At 44.6% G+C, this 17101-nt stretch overlaps 1 protein-coding gene across 10 annotated transcripts in view; it reads left to right on the plus strand.

Moving 5' to 3' along the window:
• The window catches only part of CRACR2A (calcium release activated channel regulator 2A), a 196540-nt gene that overhangs the window by 105036 nt on the left and 74403 nt on the right, over nucleotides 1–17101 (plus strand). For all 10 annotated transcript variants that reach the window (XR_004287068.1, XR_004287069.1, XR_004287070.1 and 7 more), the window contains one exon: nucleotides 9457–9665. Coding sequence is in view for 7 of the 10 variants with exons in the window: in XM_032349078.1 (XP_032204969.1) it covers nucleotides 9492–9665 (174 nt within the window). In the remaining 3 variants the exon portion in view is untranslated. The remainder of the gene's footprint in view (nucleotides 1–9456; nucleotides 9666–17101) is intronic.

Genomic DNA, 17101 nt, shown 5'->3' on the forward strand with positions numbered 1-17101 from the left:
CCCACTACTCTCTTTCTCTCAAATAAATAAATAAAATCTTTTTTTTTTTTTTTTTAAAAAGATGCATTTGAAGTGGACTGTGCCCCTGAAGTCTCAGGCAGGAGGGAGGTGGGGGGACAGAGCCTAAGGAGACATCAGCTCCCATCGCCTGTGCAGACAGTCCTGGGGAAGATCAGAAAATCAGGACACCCTGTGCAGAAACATTAGCCTCACAATTTCTTCTCAGTGAGGGCTGATTGCTGGTAGCTTGAAATGGGCTGCGACGGGAACCCTGACATTCTATGCATCTTAGTACTCGGTGCTTTGATCCATGCCCCTCCTGCACCCTCTGCAGTTTGACACCTGCTTGCCCACCCGCCCCCCCCAACTTCTTTTGACTCTTTCCACTCAGAGGGAATGGCTGAGCCCCTGGATGTATGGAGAACACCTCCATTGAAGCCGGGATGATTACAGAGATTCCAGCGGATCCCCAAGATGCCTTTTGTGCTTTCGATTTCCCCACTGCCTGCTGCAGGAGAGATTCGGGGGGGATCTGGGTGATTTAGTAGCTGCTTTCAAGGGCTCAGCGGGCGTGCAGTGTGTGGGGGGTACCAGCTGCCCTCCATCTCCACCGAGTCCTGAGTAAGGGGGCAATTAGCTCAGAAGCTCTAGGAGGGATTTAAGTTTGATCTATGACCTTTCCGACTGTAGCAGTTACTAAGCGGCTAGAATGACTTCGGAAATCTGGGAAATGTTCCTGGAAATGTTTGAGAGCTGGATTATTTCCATCTGTGTATAAGGGCTTTTATGGAACCACTCTGGAGGGAGAAGAATGGTCCGCAAGTTCAGATCGAACTGTTCCTCTTGTGATGGCGATGGCATTTTCCCTTTCCTTCTGGGATCTACCCCACCGGTTCCCCTGTATGGCCGTACTGTCCATTGGTCTAAGAAGTGTTGGAGGCAGAAAGCTGGGTGCAGCCTTGAGCCCAGAGCAACGCTGGGCTTCACCCAAGTATGAAACAGCCAAGCCAGTCACACGGCTGCCATTTTATTTTTGAAACAAAAGCAGAAGCCATTCTGTTGTTTTGTTTTCTGTTTCCCTTGGAAAACCCACAGATGCTGTGCAGAGATCACAGGCCAAGCCAGGGGAGAAGGGGTAAGAGAAAGGGGGCTGAATGAATGGTCTGCCCCGTCCTCTTACTTGCAGAGTCCACTGAGCTCCCTACAGTAAGGGACTGAAGATTTTCTCAGGGAAATTACTTAATTTTCTGCTTGTCAGAGTTGCATTTAGAAGGAAGAATCAGGGGGCGCCTGGGTGGCTCAGTGGGTTAAAACCTCTGCCTTGGGCTCAGGTCACGTTCCCAGGGCCCTGGGATCGAGCCCCGTATTGGGCTCTCTGCTCGGCAGGGAGCCTGCTTCCTCCCCTCTCTCTGCCTGCTTCTCCGCCTACTTGTGATCTCCATCTATCAAATAAATAAATAAAATTAAAAAAAAAAAAAAGAAGGAAGAATCAGGCTCCTGGGGATAGATACAGTAGGCGGGGTTAGACCTGCAAGTCCGGGGATAGGACAAGGTACTGACCTGCCCCTGTCATCTCTCTCTTTTTAAATAGATCTATTCAGCTATGGACATACAAAAAACTACATATTTAAAGTGTACAATTTGAGGGACACCTAGGTGGCTTAGTGGGTAGAACATCTGACTCTGGGTTTTGGCCCAGATCAGATGTCAGGGTTATGGGCTCGAGCCTCATCTTGGCTCTGAGCTGGGCTCCGTGTCCAGGTCCACGCTCAGCACATGGAGCCTGCTTGGGATTCTCTGTTTCTCCCACTCTGCCACGCTCTGCTCATGCTCTCTCTTTCTTTAAAAAAAAAAAAAATTATATAATTTGGTAAGTTCTGATATATATTTGTATGTACATATGTATGGATGGATGGATATCTATGTGTGTATGCATATACCTGTATATGGACATACATACACATAGGTACAGATGTACACACATACATATATGCACATATATATATTTCCATGAAATGATCACACTTAAGACTGTGGATGTATCCACACCCCCCAAAACTCCCCTCTTACCCATTTGTAATCTCTCTTCACCCTTCTTCACCCTCCCTTATCTTTTTTCTGTCACTATAAGCTAGTCTTTATTTTTACAATTTTATATAAATGGAATCAAAAACTACATACTCTTTCTGTCTGGCTTTTTTTGCTCACATACCACGTTTTTGTTTTGTTTTGTTTTGTTTTGTTTATTTGCTTACAGTTGAAATAATCAATTTCAAGACTTACCCATTTTGTTGCTTGGATCAATAGTTTATTCCTTTTAATGCAGAGTAGTGTTCCATCATGTGTGTATGTGACTGTTTGCTCGCCTATCCCATCCACCCGTTGATGAGTATTTGTGTTGTTTTTGGCTACTACAAATAAAGCTTCTGTGAATGTTCAAGTACAAGTCTTTGTGTGACAGAATTTTTTATTCTCTTGGGTAAATACTTAGGAGTGGCATGGCAGGATAGTTTCTTGGGTCACTGTTTAGGAGTGGAATGGCAGGATAGAAGTTTGTTTGACTTTTTTAAAGAAACCTCCAGATGTTTTCCAAAGGGACTGTACCATTTCCCATTCCCACTGATGGTGTGTGAATGTCCATCCAAGAGCTCCATGTCCTTGCTAAGACTTGGTATATCAATCTTTTCATTTTAGCCATTTTTTAAAGCTATTCTTTTCAACGGAGGGCTTGATCTCATGACCCTGAGATCAAGACCTGAGCTGAGATCAAGAGTTGGATGCTTAACCGACTAAGCCACCCACACACCCCTCATTTTAACCCTTCTAAAAGGTGTGTAGCAGTGTCTCATTATGGCTTTAGACTGCATTTCCCTTCTGACTAATGACGTTGAACATTTTCATGTAGCTATCTGATATCCGTACATCTTATTTGATGAAGTGGCTGTTCATGTGTTTTGCCCATTTATAAAGTTGAGTTCTTTGTTTTCTCAGTAATGAGTTCTAAGTGTTCTTCATGTATTCTGGATCAAAATCCTCTGTCAGATACATGCTTTGCAATTATTTTTTCCCTTTCTATACTTAAATGGTATCTTTGGAACAACAGAAGCTTTCAATTTTCATGAAGTCCAATTTATCAATTTTTTGAAATATTATGCTCTTGTTGTTCTACCTAAGGAATCTTTGCCTAATCCAAGGTCACAAGGCTGTTTTCTACTTGTATTTTTATATTTTTAGCCATTACATTTAGGTCTGTGATCCATTTCGAGCCAACTTTTGTATGTGGTATAAGGTACGCATTGACATTCTCTTTTTGCAAATGGATATCCAATTATTCCAGTCCCATTTGCTGGAGAGATTATCCTTTCTCCACTGCATTGCCTTTGCATTCTTATAAAAAATCAGTTACATATATATATATAGATCTATTTCTGGATTCTCCATTCTCTATTTTGTTCCATTTATCTTTTTTTCTTATCTTTGCGCCAGTACCATAGTCAGTGCCTTTATTACTATAGATTTATAATAAGTTTTGAAATCAGATAGTGTTAGTTTTCCAATATTGTTCTTCTTTTTCAAAATTATTTTGGCTATTCTAGGCCCCTTGCATTTCAATATGAATCTTAGATTGGCTTGTCAATTTCTATAAAAAGCCTGCTGAGATTTTGATTGAGATTGAGAGAAATCTAGAGATGAATTTAGGGAGAAATGACATCTTAATAGTACTGAGTCTTCCAAACCATGAACATGAATATCTACTGACTTGATTTGGTCTTCTTTAATTTCTCTCATCAATATTTTGAAGTTTTCTGTATATAAGTATCATACATTTTTGTCAGCTATATCCCTAAGGATTTTGTATTTTTTATGATATTGTAAATGGTATTTTTATTTCAACTTTAAGTTTTTGTTTCTGCTGTACAGAAATCAATCAATTGATTTTTGTAGAGAAAGCTTGTAACTCTTAGCCTTGTCAAACTTACTTATTAGTTCTAGTAACTTTTTGTGAATTTCAGCAGAGTTTCTACATAGACAATCATGTCACCTGGGAGTTAAGATAATTTTACTTTTTCCATGCCCAATCTGGTCATTTTCTATTTCTTTTCTTGCTTCAACAGACTGGCTAGAATCTCCAACATAGTGTTAGATAGAAGCATTAAGAGTAGACATTCTTGTCTTTTTCTTGATCATAGGGGAAAAGCATCTGGCTTATTACCATTAAGTATGGTATCAGCTGTTGTTTTTTGTAGATGTCCTTTTTCAGGTTGGGCAATCTCCTTCCTATTCCTGGTTTTCTGAGAGTTCCCACAGGAGTGGATGTAGGGTTTTGTCAAATGCTTTTTCTGCATCTACTGAGATGATCATAAGGGTTATCTCTTTTAATTTGTTAAGATGATGAATTACATTGTTGATTTTCAAATGTTAAACCATTTTCGCATTCCTGGGCTAGAACTCCACTTGGTCAGGATGTATTTATTCTGTTTATATATGAGTGTTAGATTCAATCTGCTGAAATTTCCTGAAGAATTTTTGCATCTGTGTTCATGAAGGATATTGGCCTTTTTCTTTTCTTGTAATGTCTTTGTCCAGGTTCGGTAGCAGGTAATCCTCGCCTCATAGAGTATGTTGGGAAGTATGTCATATTTTTCTGGTTTCTGGAGAGTTTGCATAGAACCAGTATTAATTATTCTTTAAATATTTGTAGTGTTCTTCAATACAGCCATCTATCTGGTCCATGAGTTTTCTTGTAGGAAGGGTTGACACTGTCTGTTTAATTTCTTTAGTTGTGTTACCCATTTTACCTATTTGCTCTTTTTTTTTTTTTTAAGGATTTATTTATTTGACAGAGAGAGACACAGCGAGAGAGGGAACACAAGCAGGGGGAATGAGAGAGGGAGAAGCAGGCTTCCTGCTGAACAGGAAGCCCAGTTCAGGGCTTGATCCCAGGACCCTGGATCATGACCTGAGTTGAATGCAGAGACTTAACCTACTAAGCCACCCAGGCGCCCCTACTTATTTCCTCTCGACTCATCTTTGATATTTAGTGATTTTCAAGGAATTTGTCCATCTCATCTAAATTGTCACATTTTCTGCCATAAGATTGTTCATACTTTCTCTTAGCCTTTTAATGTCTATAGAATTTGCAATGTGTCACCTCTCAAATTTCTGCTATTACAATTCGTGTCTTCTCTCTTTATTGATCTTTAAAAACCAGGTTCTATTTTTGTTAATTTTCTCTATTGTTTTTCTGTTTTCTATTTCATTGATTTCTGCTTAGACTCAGTATTTTTTTCTCCTTACTTTGGGTGTAATTTGCTCTTCTTTTTCTAGTTTCTTAAGGTAGAGGTTGAGGTCATTGATTTGAGATCTTTCTTCTCTTATACGTGTGAGATAATTTTTTTTCCCTGGGTACTATGTTAGCAATAACCTACCAAATTTGATATATTGTGCTTTTATTTTCACTTAGTTCAAAATACTTTTTCATTTCCCTTTCTGTTTCTTCTTTGACCCACGAGTTATTTAGGAGTATGTTATGTAGTTTTCACATACTTGGAGATATTCCAGAGGTCTTTCTGTTATTGGTTCTAACGCAGTTCGCTGTGGTTAAAGCACGTAGCTTATATGACTTGAATCCTTTAAAATTTATTGAAACTGTGTTATGGATCAGGATATGGACCATCTTGGTAAATACTGCATGTGCACTTGAAAAGAAAGTGTATTTAGCTTTTGTTGGATAGAGTATTCTACAAATGTCAATTAGGTCAAGATGGTTGACAGTGTTGTTTACTTCTGTATCTTTACTGATTTCAATCTACTTGTTTTATTAGTTACTGATAGGCAGATATTAAAGTCTTTGAGTAGGACTGTGGATTTGTCTATTTCTCCTTGCATTTCTATCTGTTTTGCTTCATGCGTTTTAAAGCCCTGTTTTTATGTGATAAGTATTTAGGATTATTATTATCATATTGATGAATTGACTTCTCTGTCATTGTGAATTATTTTTTAATTTTCGTTAATATTCTTTGTTCTAAAATAGACTGTGCTTGATATTAATATGCAAACTTTCTTTTGACTAATATTAACGTGGTATATATTTTTTTAGCCTTTTGCTTTTAACCTATTTGTGTCATAATGTTTAAACTATACTTCTTATAGACAGCATATAGTTGGGTTACCTCAACTTGGAGAGTCTGCCAGACTCTGCCTTGGAGAGTCTGCCAGACTTTCCCCTTCCTGTGTCCTGGCCTGAAAACTCTCTAGGCAATAATAGGGTGCCTTTTGTTTGTTTCCCATTTGTCGCAAGACAGGCTTTCGGCTAGGGTGAGATGAGTAAGGGCCCTAGGGTACAAAACTTAAGAAGATAATTGCTCTCTGATACACAGTTTTCATAATGGATTTCTCTTTAAATCTCTTTAAATCTTAGGTGTCTCAACCTTAAGAAGACACTCGCAGAGTTATGCAAGTACAGGGCTAGTACCGAGAGTCATTAGCTTAGCCTAGTCCTGACCCTGCCGAAGGCTCATTGTCCTTCATTGCCCGATGGCCAGTGTCTTCAAAAGCATTTTTTAAAAATCTATTTTGTTTGGATTTTTTATTATTTCAGTTGGGAAAGTAAATTCAGTCCCTGTTACTCCACCTTTTCTGGAACTGGAAGCCTGAATTTAATCTTTATGAGATAAAAATCCCACCTATAGAGCTCTCTGATTGAAACAGAAATGTTTTGGGGCATCCCTGCAAAGAATTCAGCCAAAAATTGGTCTTCCTTTATTCAACAGACAATCAATGAGGAGCTACTATTTACCTTATTCTTGGCTAGGAACTGGGGTTAACATCAAATAAGACTTGGTGCCCATCTAGGCATTGCTTACAGCTGGTGCTTTGGAACTCTTAGATTGGCTGTCTCATGCCACACATCATCTGTGACATGGGTTAGGGAAGGCAGAGAGCCAGAGAGAGTCAGACGTAGAACTGACTGATCACCCCTATTAATTGCCAGGCCCAGAATGGCTCAGGAGCTTACTTAAGCTCACATTGCTATGTAGTCTTATTTTGAGGGAGATTGGATCTAACCCAAAATACCCTCCTTTACTGCCAGTTACTGTGACTGAAATCCCACCATTGGAAGCACATTCATTAACGGGGGTGGGGGGGTGGGTGTCCATGTCTTCTTTGTGTTTCCATTTTTCAGTGCTGGCTCAGAGCCTGCTACAGGGTAATCAATAGATGAGAATGAATGAGTGAAAAACATGAATGGATGAGTGAAGGAATGAGTGATAAATGTTAAAATGATGAACATGTTCCTGGGAGGTGATTTAGGTTACCATCTGTTGGTGACAGACCATTAAGAGTAAGGCCTAGCTGGGCAATGTGGTATAGTACATAAGGTCTCCAATTATACTAGACCTTGATCCAAGTTGTTTAACCTTTCCCAAACTCAGTTTCCTCATCTGTATGATGAGAATTTTAATCATACTTACCTTACAGAAAGATATCAGGTTCTATCAGGATGAAGTATGTTAAGGGGCTGGCAAGAGAAAATCCTCAAGGAATGAGAGTTGTTATTAATCCAGTCTTCTGAGAACAGCAGGTGGCAATGGGGTAGGGACTACTGGATGGCAAAGACCTTGAGATGGTCCTGGCTAGGTAGCAGGAAGACATAGAAAACTCTGCTCATGCTGTGCATTTACAGAAGCTCAGATGTTACCATTGTTATTATCCCAAAGCCCTTCCTAAGCTCAGAGTTGCATGTAGATGTTCTGGGCAATACACATAAGCTAAACAGAAACAACCCCACTCTCTTGGGACTGGTAACTAAGGCAGTTAGTTCCCTCTGGGGAAGAGAGAATAAGAATGTTAAATCTGTCTATGATTAGGTAATGGGCAGTTCACACTTTGTAGGGATGAAGAGAAACACGCAGTTCCCAAGGAGAGGGGCGGCTGGTCAGAGGAGTCCGATGGGAGCCCATCATCCTGCCAGAGGGAAAGAGAAGATGAAGTCTGCTGTACCTTGTCTGGGTTCTGCTTCACACATTCCTAACTTGTGCATTCCTGACTTGTGCATTCCTAAGACCAGGAGTCATCTTCTAGTTCTGGGCCCACAGCTCTTGACACATCTGGCAGGTAGAAAATGTTGACTGCAATCATAGATTACTTTGGACTTATGGTGTAACTGAGCCAGACCCCTGGGCTCAGATAATCAGACAAATTCCCCTGCTGATACAGTGACTTTTCCATCTTTTTTCTGAGCACGGCACAAGAGACACAATTTAGAACTTCATTTTCTGCATTTCCTCTAAGTGCATTATAGTGTGTATCTGTATTTTAACATTCAAATACTATCAAATACTGAAAATGTGGACCTAGCCTACTTCCAGAAAGTCTTGAGATAGAAAACTCCAAGGCCTGTGATATTGCCTTTCATCATATTAACCCAATTTTTGTATTAAGAACAATTTCTTCAGTTGAAATTTCATAAACTCACAGACAGAGGTAGAAGGGACCTTAAATACAAACAGGTCCAGTCTTGTCATTACACAGATGAGGAAACAGAGACCAGACAGGTACTGACTTGTTCAAGGTCATCTAAGCGTCTGAGTCCAGACCAGAAGCAGGTTTCTGCAAACCTTCTTCTATAACATCACATCACAATGCACCCCTTGAAAAGACTCCTGGAGGGGCTTTCAAAATCAGATCAGTGCATAGGATTTGTGATTCTGTGTTGGCTGGAGACAGCCCTGGGTGTCCCCCAACTACACCTGGCAAGTCCAGGAGAACAGGTAGCTCCTTGTGGGCCTGGTACACTTCCATCTGTCAGCTCTCATCTGCAGGCTCACAGACCCCAAGGAGGTCTGCAGCATGAGCTAGGGGCTCACCAAGAGCTTGTTGATTGTGAATGATCTAGAAGATGCTGCATCTGAGTGAGGAGGGTTGTCCACCCTTGGGAGTGCTGAAGGGTCAGGACAATATAGGATTAAGAGCAAATCCACATTCAATGAGCTTGGATCTAAATCTCCTTTTTTGCATTACCTTGCTCTTTGGCCCTGGTCAAGTCACTCCAATGTCTGAGCATCAATAACGGGATGATGATGATATCTATTTCAGAAGGATGTGAGAAGTAAGTGAGAAAATGTGTATAGAAGACCAGGCAGGCCTGGTGCCTGCCTCCGACTGAACACTCAATAAATGGTAGCTCGTCTAGCAGGGTCTGTTTCGTGCTGTCAGTTTAAATGGGGAGAAATTGTTTTCAGGCTTCCTCTACCCAGCCACCTCCTTTCAATCTGGAAATGTCTGTTTTCTTTTCCCCCCTCTTCTTTCTCTGATGGGCTGGCTGATCTCTTTGTGATCACAGCACATTCCCCTTTGTCGTGAGCTGCTAATGAGGAGGTGGCTGCTAAGAGAGGCGGGTACCCTCACTCCATCCACACCACACCCACTGTCTCTCTCATCTTCTGTGTTCAGGTTCTGCAAAGACTTGAAGAAACTGACAAACCCGGATGGCTACCCCTGACAGGAGAATGGTCTCTAGACCCCAGAGACCTGGCCAGGGTGCAAAGGAGAGTGGGGCCTGCCTGGGTCCTGTCGAGGTGGCACTGCGGAGCAAGGCATGGGAATTCTTTCAGACCTGTGACACAGAAGGCAAGGGCTTCATCGCCAGGAGGGACATGCAGGTAAGAGCCCTGCCCACCTGGAATGCCAAATGGCATGGGTCTTGGGTTAAGGGGCAGAAAAAGAGGCTGTCTACTCTTCCCTGGAAGGAGGCATTAGACCAAACTCTGCTGGGAGCCAGATCTCCTGGGTTCGCTCCCTTTCTGGCCTTTGCTTGCCATCAGACCCCGAGATTGTTTTCCCTCTCTGTCTCAGTAACTCCCAGGACTGTGGGAAATGGTGACAGCATCATAAGGGACTTGAGTAAGACAATGGAGGAGAACCTTTGGAGACAAAGTGGAAAGGCACCAGCCTGTGGCTTCACTACAGAGCCCCGAGCTATGCCAGGGTGCTGTGTGTGCGTTTGGAGCAAACCCAGTGACAGATGCAACGGCAGGAGAGGAAGGCCCTTCTGGAGCTCCTCTTATCTGACCCTTGCCCTCACGCCCACCGCACTCAGCCCCTTGTCAGTAGGTCCCAAGAGAGATACTGCCGAACCCCAGTGCACACCATTGCCTGGCGCAGCGCTCAGCAAACTCTCTGTAACAGGCTAGAGAGTAAGGATTCAAGATCCTGTGGGCTGTGAGCACCGCCATGACCGCTCAACACCATGTTGCTCCTCGAGCTGCCACAAGCAGCATGTAAACAGATGAGCACAGCTCTGTTCCAATAAAACTTTATTAATGGACCCTTAAAATTTGAATTTCATATGATTTTCACGTGTCACCAAATATTCTGCTTCTTTTTTCAACCGTTTAACATGATATTGTACGCCTGAAACTAAGACAACGTGGTATGTTAATTATACTTGAATAAAAAAATGTAATAAAAATATAAAATCCATTCTTAGTTCCATGGCCATAAAAAAAAAAAAAAAACAGGTGGTGGGTCCGATGTATAGCTCGGGGGCCTAGTTTTGCCAACGTCTCATCTAGTGCCTTTCTACCATTCATGTCAAAAGCTTACTCTGGGGTCTTACTTAAGTCCTTCATGCTGCAGTCATGATTTCAACTGACATGAGTAAATAAAATGCATCCTCAACCAGAACAGGCTGCGAGCAGCCCTTCCCCAGCCTTCCCATCATTTGCTTGGTCAAGAGCATTTCGGAGAGCGGGGAAGGGATACATAGCCGAGCTGTTGGAAGGGAAGACTTGCAGTGGTCAAGCTTCCTTTTTTAAAATTTAGCTTTTCAGAATATGCTGAGTATGGGCAGGGGACTGTAGACCCTAGTGGGCACCAGCCCCATGTGGGCTCACACTTGGGAGCTGTGAAGAGCTGAGCTAGTGACCTGGCAGAAAGGCAGCTGGTCTTTCTCTCCTGGGCCCCACAGGATGGTGTTTTCAGGCTTCGGGTGCTCCCAGAACTCTTCCACCATAGAATAGCTGCACAAATTGAGGGAAAAGACCTGGAGGATGGGGCCCGCTTAGCCTGCAAGTGAGCTCAGAACACCCTTGTTTTCAGTAGTTGACCCCCCAGTGTATTTCTGTCACTGGAACTCATTCCCCAAATTGCACTCCCCATGGAAAGTCAGACTCAATGTGCTTTGAGGAAATCTTGATCTGACATACCCTGTCTGTGAACTTTGTAATCGCCTTCATAGGTCTGCAGTCGTGGTTGTTGGTGGTGGCAGTTTTAATGGCTTGCTTAACTTTTGATTATCCCTTCTAAAAAGAAAAGGGAATTCGCATTTGCCAAGGGTCAGCTCTGGGCCACATGCCTGGTGCAGCTCAGCACTTTGCTCTGGATATATCCCAGTTAAGCCCGCTGAAGCCCACTTTTTAATGAAGGGAGGAAGAGGTGTGGTAAATTTAAGGTATAAAGTGTAAATTCTAAGACATCCTTTGTATTTGACCTGGAAGGTCAAGCTGAGAGGATTGACCAGGATCCTGGAAGGATCAAGCTGAAATAAACGTGGAGTGTCAGAGATACGGACTCAGCTGCATTCCTCCTCGGTCCTTGCTCCCGACCCAGGCAGGAGAAGGGAAGAGACCTCCTACCTGGCATCCGTGGCATTTTTTCCTACCATCTCCTTTTTTCCCAAAGCTTCTATGTACTGTGGACAGTGAAGCATTTGTAATGTTTAGTTCTATTGGCTGAGAAAGTGCCATCAAGGGCAGTTCAGCTGCTGTTCTGTCTGGGGGAAGATGGGCTGGAAAGAAATACGGGGAGAATCATAACCCACTCCTAGCCATCCTGGGCTCTCTGTGATAACTCTGTGTGCCCCCCCGGTCCACCTGGGCATAACCTCCAGGCATCTGTCTGTTGCCCATCACTCCTTCACAAAGCTGCTTTGCCAGGAGGTCACCCCACTTTGGTTGATGACCAGCTCCTCAGACCTGGCTGCCACCACCTTGCTCACCCTCAGCTCCCAGCCCAGCCTCACGGGAACTGGGAGAAGAGCTCAGAAGAGACACACACACACACACACAACACACACACACACAACACACACACACACACACACACACACACACATCCAGCCACCAGGAAAAGCCCTCTGAAGCAAGGAATGGCTCTCAAGGAAGGAGAAGCCACGAGCTACCTGGCAGGACCAACCTAAGGGCTAGACGAAGTGGGTGGAGAAGCAGAGTTGGAACAAGCCCATTCTACAAGACTGCCACAGTGTCTGAGCCCCGACAGTATGGAGTCAGCCCACTCGGATAGAGCAGGGACCACAGAAGGATAGGAGCAGAGTCCAGGAGAAGCTTTTTCCTTTGAGGACCCTGGTGCAACTTGGAGGGATCCGAGGCAGGCTGCATGGAGGGCAGGGGTGCAGGCCTTAGGCTCAGGCCCCTAGGTGCAGACATTCTACCATAGGGTTGGCGGATGGCAGAACCAGCCTGTGTGAACAGACTGGAGGCAGCGGTTTGAGAAATCTCCCTCCATCCTCTAGGAAGAACCTCTCTGGGTTTCATGGGGATTACTCCAGGGCAGAATTGGGGTGAAGGCTGCTTTGTGGAGTGAAGTCTACTACAGTCCTAGACAAGCAGAGTCATGAGGCTGAGGGCCCCAAGCAGAAGTCAGTCCAGCCTCCAAGGGACAGAGAGACATGAGAAGCCAGGTTGGAGGGCATGAAAGAACTCTTTCAGCCCAAAGAGGGAGACAGGGTCAGCATGGGCAGGAGATCTCTCTGAAGAAACCTAGAGCCTCAAAACCTCTGCTTCCTTGATTTTTCCAAGTGAAATGATGACCTACCAAGGCCAGGTACCTGCCTCCCAACACTGCCTAGAGTTCCTAGACTAGCCAGACTGTTAAAAATCATCTAGGAGTTGGCAAACCAACCAAATAGGTCCTAGTTGTGCAAATAAAGTTTTATTGGAATGCAGCTTTGCTCCTTCATTTGCAAAGCATCCCCGGCAGCTTTGTGCTACAATGGCAGAGCTGAAGAGCTGTGACAAGGACCCAGGCCCAGACCCAGCCTAAAATATGTACTATCTAGTTCTTTACAGAAAAAGTTACATGGTTCCTGGTTTAGGTTAACAAAAAGACTTTCTAGGATTTTTAGAGCAAATTGAACCAAGTTTTAACCCTGAATCTGCAAATTCACGTAGTAGTGGTATGTGAATTTGTGTGAGTCTCTTAAGCCCCCAGGGCCATAGTTCCTCATCTGTGAATTATTTATAGTGCCTCCCAGCATCAGAAGAGAATTAAATGAGTGTATGCACGAGAGCACTTGGCCCTGAGACTGGGACCTGGAAACCCCTCCGTAAATGTGCACGCATGTGTGTTGGGAGAGCGAGGTGGGGACTCGCGCCCCAAGTCTCATCGCAGTCCTTGATGTCCACCGCTCTGTGATTTTTTTAAATTGTGACAAAGTACACACCACATGAAATTTACCATCTTAACCCTTCGTAGTGTGCAGCTCGATGACATTAAACACATTCACGTTATGCACCCTTCACCACCGTCATCTCTAGAACTCCCAGCATCTTCCAAGATGGAAGCTCAGTGCCCATTAAACACTAACTCCCGTTGCCTCCTGCCCGCAGCTCCTGGCAACCACCGTTCTACTTTCTGCCTCTATGAATTTTACTACTCTAAGTTCCTCGTATAAGTGGGGTCACACAGTATCTGACCTTTTACGACTGGCTTATTTCACTTGGCGTGATGTCTTCCAAGCTTATCCATGTTGTAGCAAGGCTCAGAATTTCCTTCCATTGTAAGGTTGGCTAATAGTTCATTGTACCTGTCTGAATACTGCATGTTGCTCGTCCTTTCCTCCCTCAGTGGACACTTGGGTTGCTTCATGCCCTTGCATGAAAATAGCGCTGCTATGAACAAGGGTGTGAAGTACTCGGAGTCCCTGATTTCAGTGCTTTAGGGATGTAGCCAGAAGTGCAATTGCTGGATCACAGGGTAATTCTATTTCTAATTTTTTGAAGAACCACAATACTATTTTCTAGAGCAGCCAAACCATTATACGTTGATTTTAAGTGCAAGTTGTCTTATGCTTCCTTGGAGATAAGGAAAAGGCGCTCATGCTCAAGAAGGAGCCGTCCACTCGTCCCCAGCTGGTGCTGTGTTTGTTTGTGTCTGGTCCACACCACTGGGACCATTTTGCTTCTTAGAGAACATTTGGTGATGTCTGGAGATATTTTCAACTGAAACCACCAAGGAGGGACGTGTTACTGGCCTCTGCTGCATATCCTATAATACCCAGAACAACCACCCTCCATCCCACAACAAAGAAGGAAGCATTCCAAGATCTCAATAGGGCGGAGGTTAAGAAACCCTAGGCTACACCGAACAGCCTGAATGAAACACGTGAAAGCACAAAGCTTTAAAGGTAGATTTCATCTCTTGTACCTCGAATTCGCATCCTGAAGATGTTTGGTATGAGAAGAGAATGGCTGGTGCTGAGATGGAGATCCGAACAGGATGTCATAGAAGCCTCCAAAGGAGGGAGACTTTAATTCTGGCTGTAAAGTTGGATTTCTTCTGGTTCTCTCTCTCTCTTTCTTTCTCCCTCTCTCTTTTAAAGATTTTATTTATTTGAGAGAGAAAGAGGATACACAAGCAAGGGGGAGGGGCAGATGGAGGAGCAGACTCGCCGTCGAGCAGGGAGCCCAACTCGGGACTCGATCCCAGGACACTGAGATCACAACCTGAGCTGAAGGCAGACACCTAACCCACTGAGCTACCCGGATGCCCCTGGTTTTCTCTTTAATGAGTTTCCCAAAGACATGTTGGAGGCTGTGCACCCATTCATTTTCAGCCACAAAATGCGTGCTACTGGCCTTATGGCCAGGAGGGTTCGGGGCTCTGGCTTATGAGCAGCAGAAGACAACATTTCTCTGTGGTTCTGGGAGTCCCAGCCATTGGCACTGTTGCAGGATTGCTTCCTGTTCCAGGTCCTGGAAAATGTCCCATCTACAAGACCTTGCCGAGAATCAGCAAGTGTGCTCCTGGTCACAATCGGAAGCATGAGAGTCCAAACCAGTGCTCCCTAGATAAGAGTTCGGGGTCTCCTGCCATCACTCTTAGCACTCAGTTGTTTACTCGTTCATTCAACAAGTATCTGAATACTCCACGTGGGTCAGCACTGAGCTCCCTGGGAACAGGATGGTGAGTGAAAATGAATGGGGTCCCTGCCTCAGAGCCTCCAGTCCACTGAAGGAGCAGACATTCATCAACTAGTCGCATCTTTCAGGATACAAAATACAAGCTGACCCGAGACTGGTGAAAGAAGGAACATGTGTTTGGGGGACTCACACAGCCTGGCCTGCCCCGGGGGCTGCAGAGCCTAAGTGGGGCAGGAATTCAGAGCCAGCTTGACGGCAGTGGAGGGAGACAGGTCTGCAAGGAGCAGTGGGGTTCCGCAGAGCTCCGTGGGCATGGGACGTGTTGGCATAAAGAGGGCAAGCTGACTTCCTCCCCATGGCTCCTCCTTCCCCTGCCCGCCTTTCCAGATGGGAATGGAAGTGAAACAGGATGTACAAAGGAAACAGGATCTCTGGAAGCCTGGGGCATGGCGCTGCTGTCAAGAGAGAATTTTGGTGGTAGCTGGGTAGGCAGGGAATGGTTAATGCCCAGTAGGGAATTCCAGAGAGAACATTTGACTCTAGCTGAGGCCCTGAATGCGAAATCAACTCTTTAATCCCAGTGCTGGTCTCCACTGTGACTGTAGGCAAATCTGGAGCCTTGCAGGCTAGCCGATCGGTGGAATGAATCATCTTGTCCCCCTTCACTCTGCTTACCTCAGTTGAAAATGTAGACACCAGGTGCCCAGGGGACAAGACCAGAATGAGCTGGTTTTACATGGCTTGCAGGTCCTGAGAACAGAGATAAATAAGAGATGATTATGGTGATTAAGAATCACAGGAAGGGTAAGAACTACAGGGAGGATCTAATATCGTTTCCCCAGCTTCACTGACAGCAGAAAGAGGAAACCAGCCTGAGCTGTAGACCAGAGAGCCTGGGATTTGGTGATGGAGGGATTTGTGCTAGACTTAGGAATGGAGCCTAAAGGTGGGGTATGACAGCTAAAGAGAGGAAGGGTCCCCACATGTGGGGTGGTTTTGGTGAAAGGCAAAGGGAGGGTCCCACCAACCTCGGCAGCCCCCTTGCAGCTATTTCTAGCTTTAGCACACCATGGATCAGATTGGGCGACCGCAGGCTGACGGCGGGGAGGGAGGGAGGAATGAACCAGAGTCCAGAGTCGCTCGGGCTTTGACTCTCCCTCCCATGTGAAGCCTTTGGTTTCCAATGGAGCTAATAAGCCTCCTCCTTGTAAAATTGACTCACTCCTCACCCCACATTCTCTTATTGTGGCTTTTGAGACAGTTGGTTTATGGATTGTTGATAAGCCTGCGATTCTGCTGTATGCTAAGCAGAGGCACTTCTAGAATCTTTGCACGCACTCTCACTCCCTTCCTTTCTAAAAAAACTCATTCATATTTAATTCAGTTCCCCTAAATGGCTTCCGCATCATCCTATCTTCCCACTTTGTAATGCATCGCAGTCTCCCTTAATGTACGACCTGCCAAATTAAACTTTATGGCTTATGAGCTAGAAGATTGCCATAGGATCAAGCCAAGTGTTCTTGCAAGTTATGTTATGGGCTTTCACACCTGCCAGCTCGTTTTCATTGTTCAGATGGGTATATATCTTCCTTCCTACAGCCCCGTGTTCCTTGTCTTCAGCTGTCAGTCACTTGCATGAGGGCAATTTTGTGTAGCTGTCCCTTAGGTAACAGGGAGGAAGGGGGAGGGTCAGCTGGGCCATAATGAACTCCCTTGGGGAGTCCTCGTTTGGAGACTTAGGTTATTAGGGTCTAAGAGAACACTCGCTTCAACGATGCAAATCAGCCTTGGCCTGGGGCCACGGCACATCAGGCAGAAGGCCAGAGGGAAGCATCAGGAACTCAACCACTGGCTCCTCGTCCCAGCAGCTGGTCCCTGCCCTCCCATCCTGTGTGGTCCTAGTCAGGCCAGGATTCAGCTTCGGTGTTGATTTATAA

This window comes from Mustela erminea, chromosome 6 (genome assembly GCF_009829155.1).
Source record: "Mustela erminea isolate mMusErm1 chromosome 6, mMusErm1.Pri, whole genome shotgun sequence".
Taxonomy (NCBI): Eukaryota; Metazoa; Chordata; class Mammalia; order Carnivora; family Mustelidae; genus Mustela; species Mustela erminea.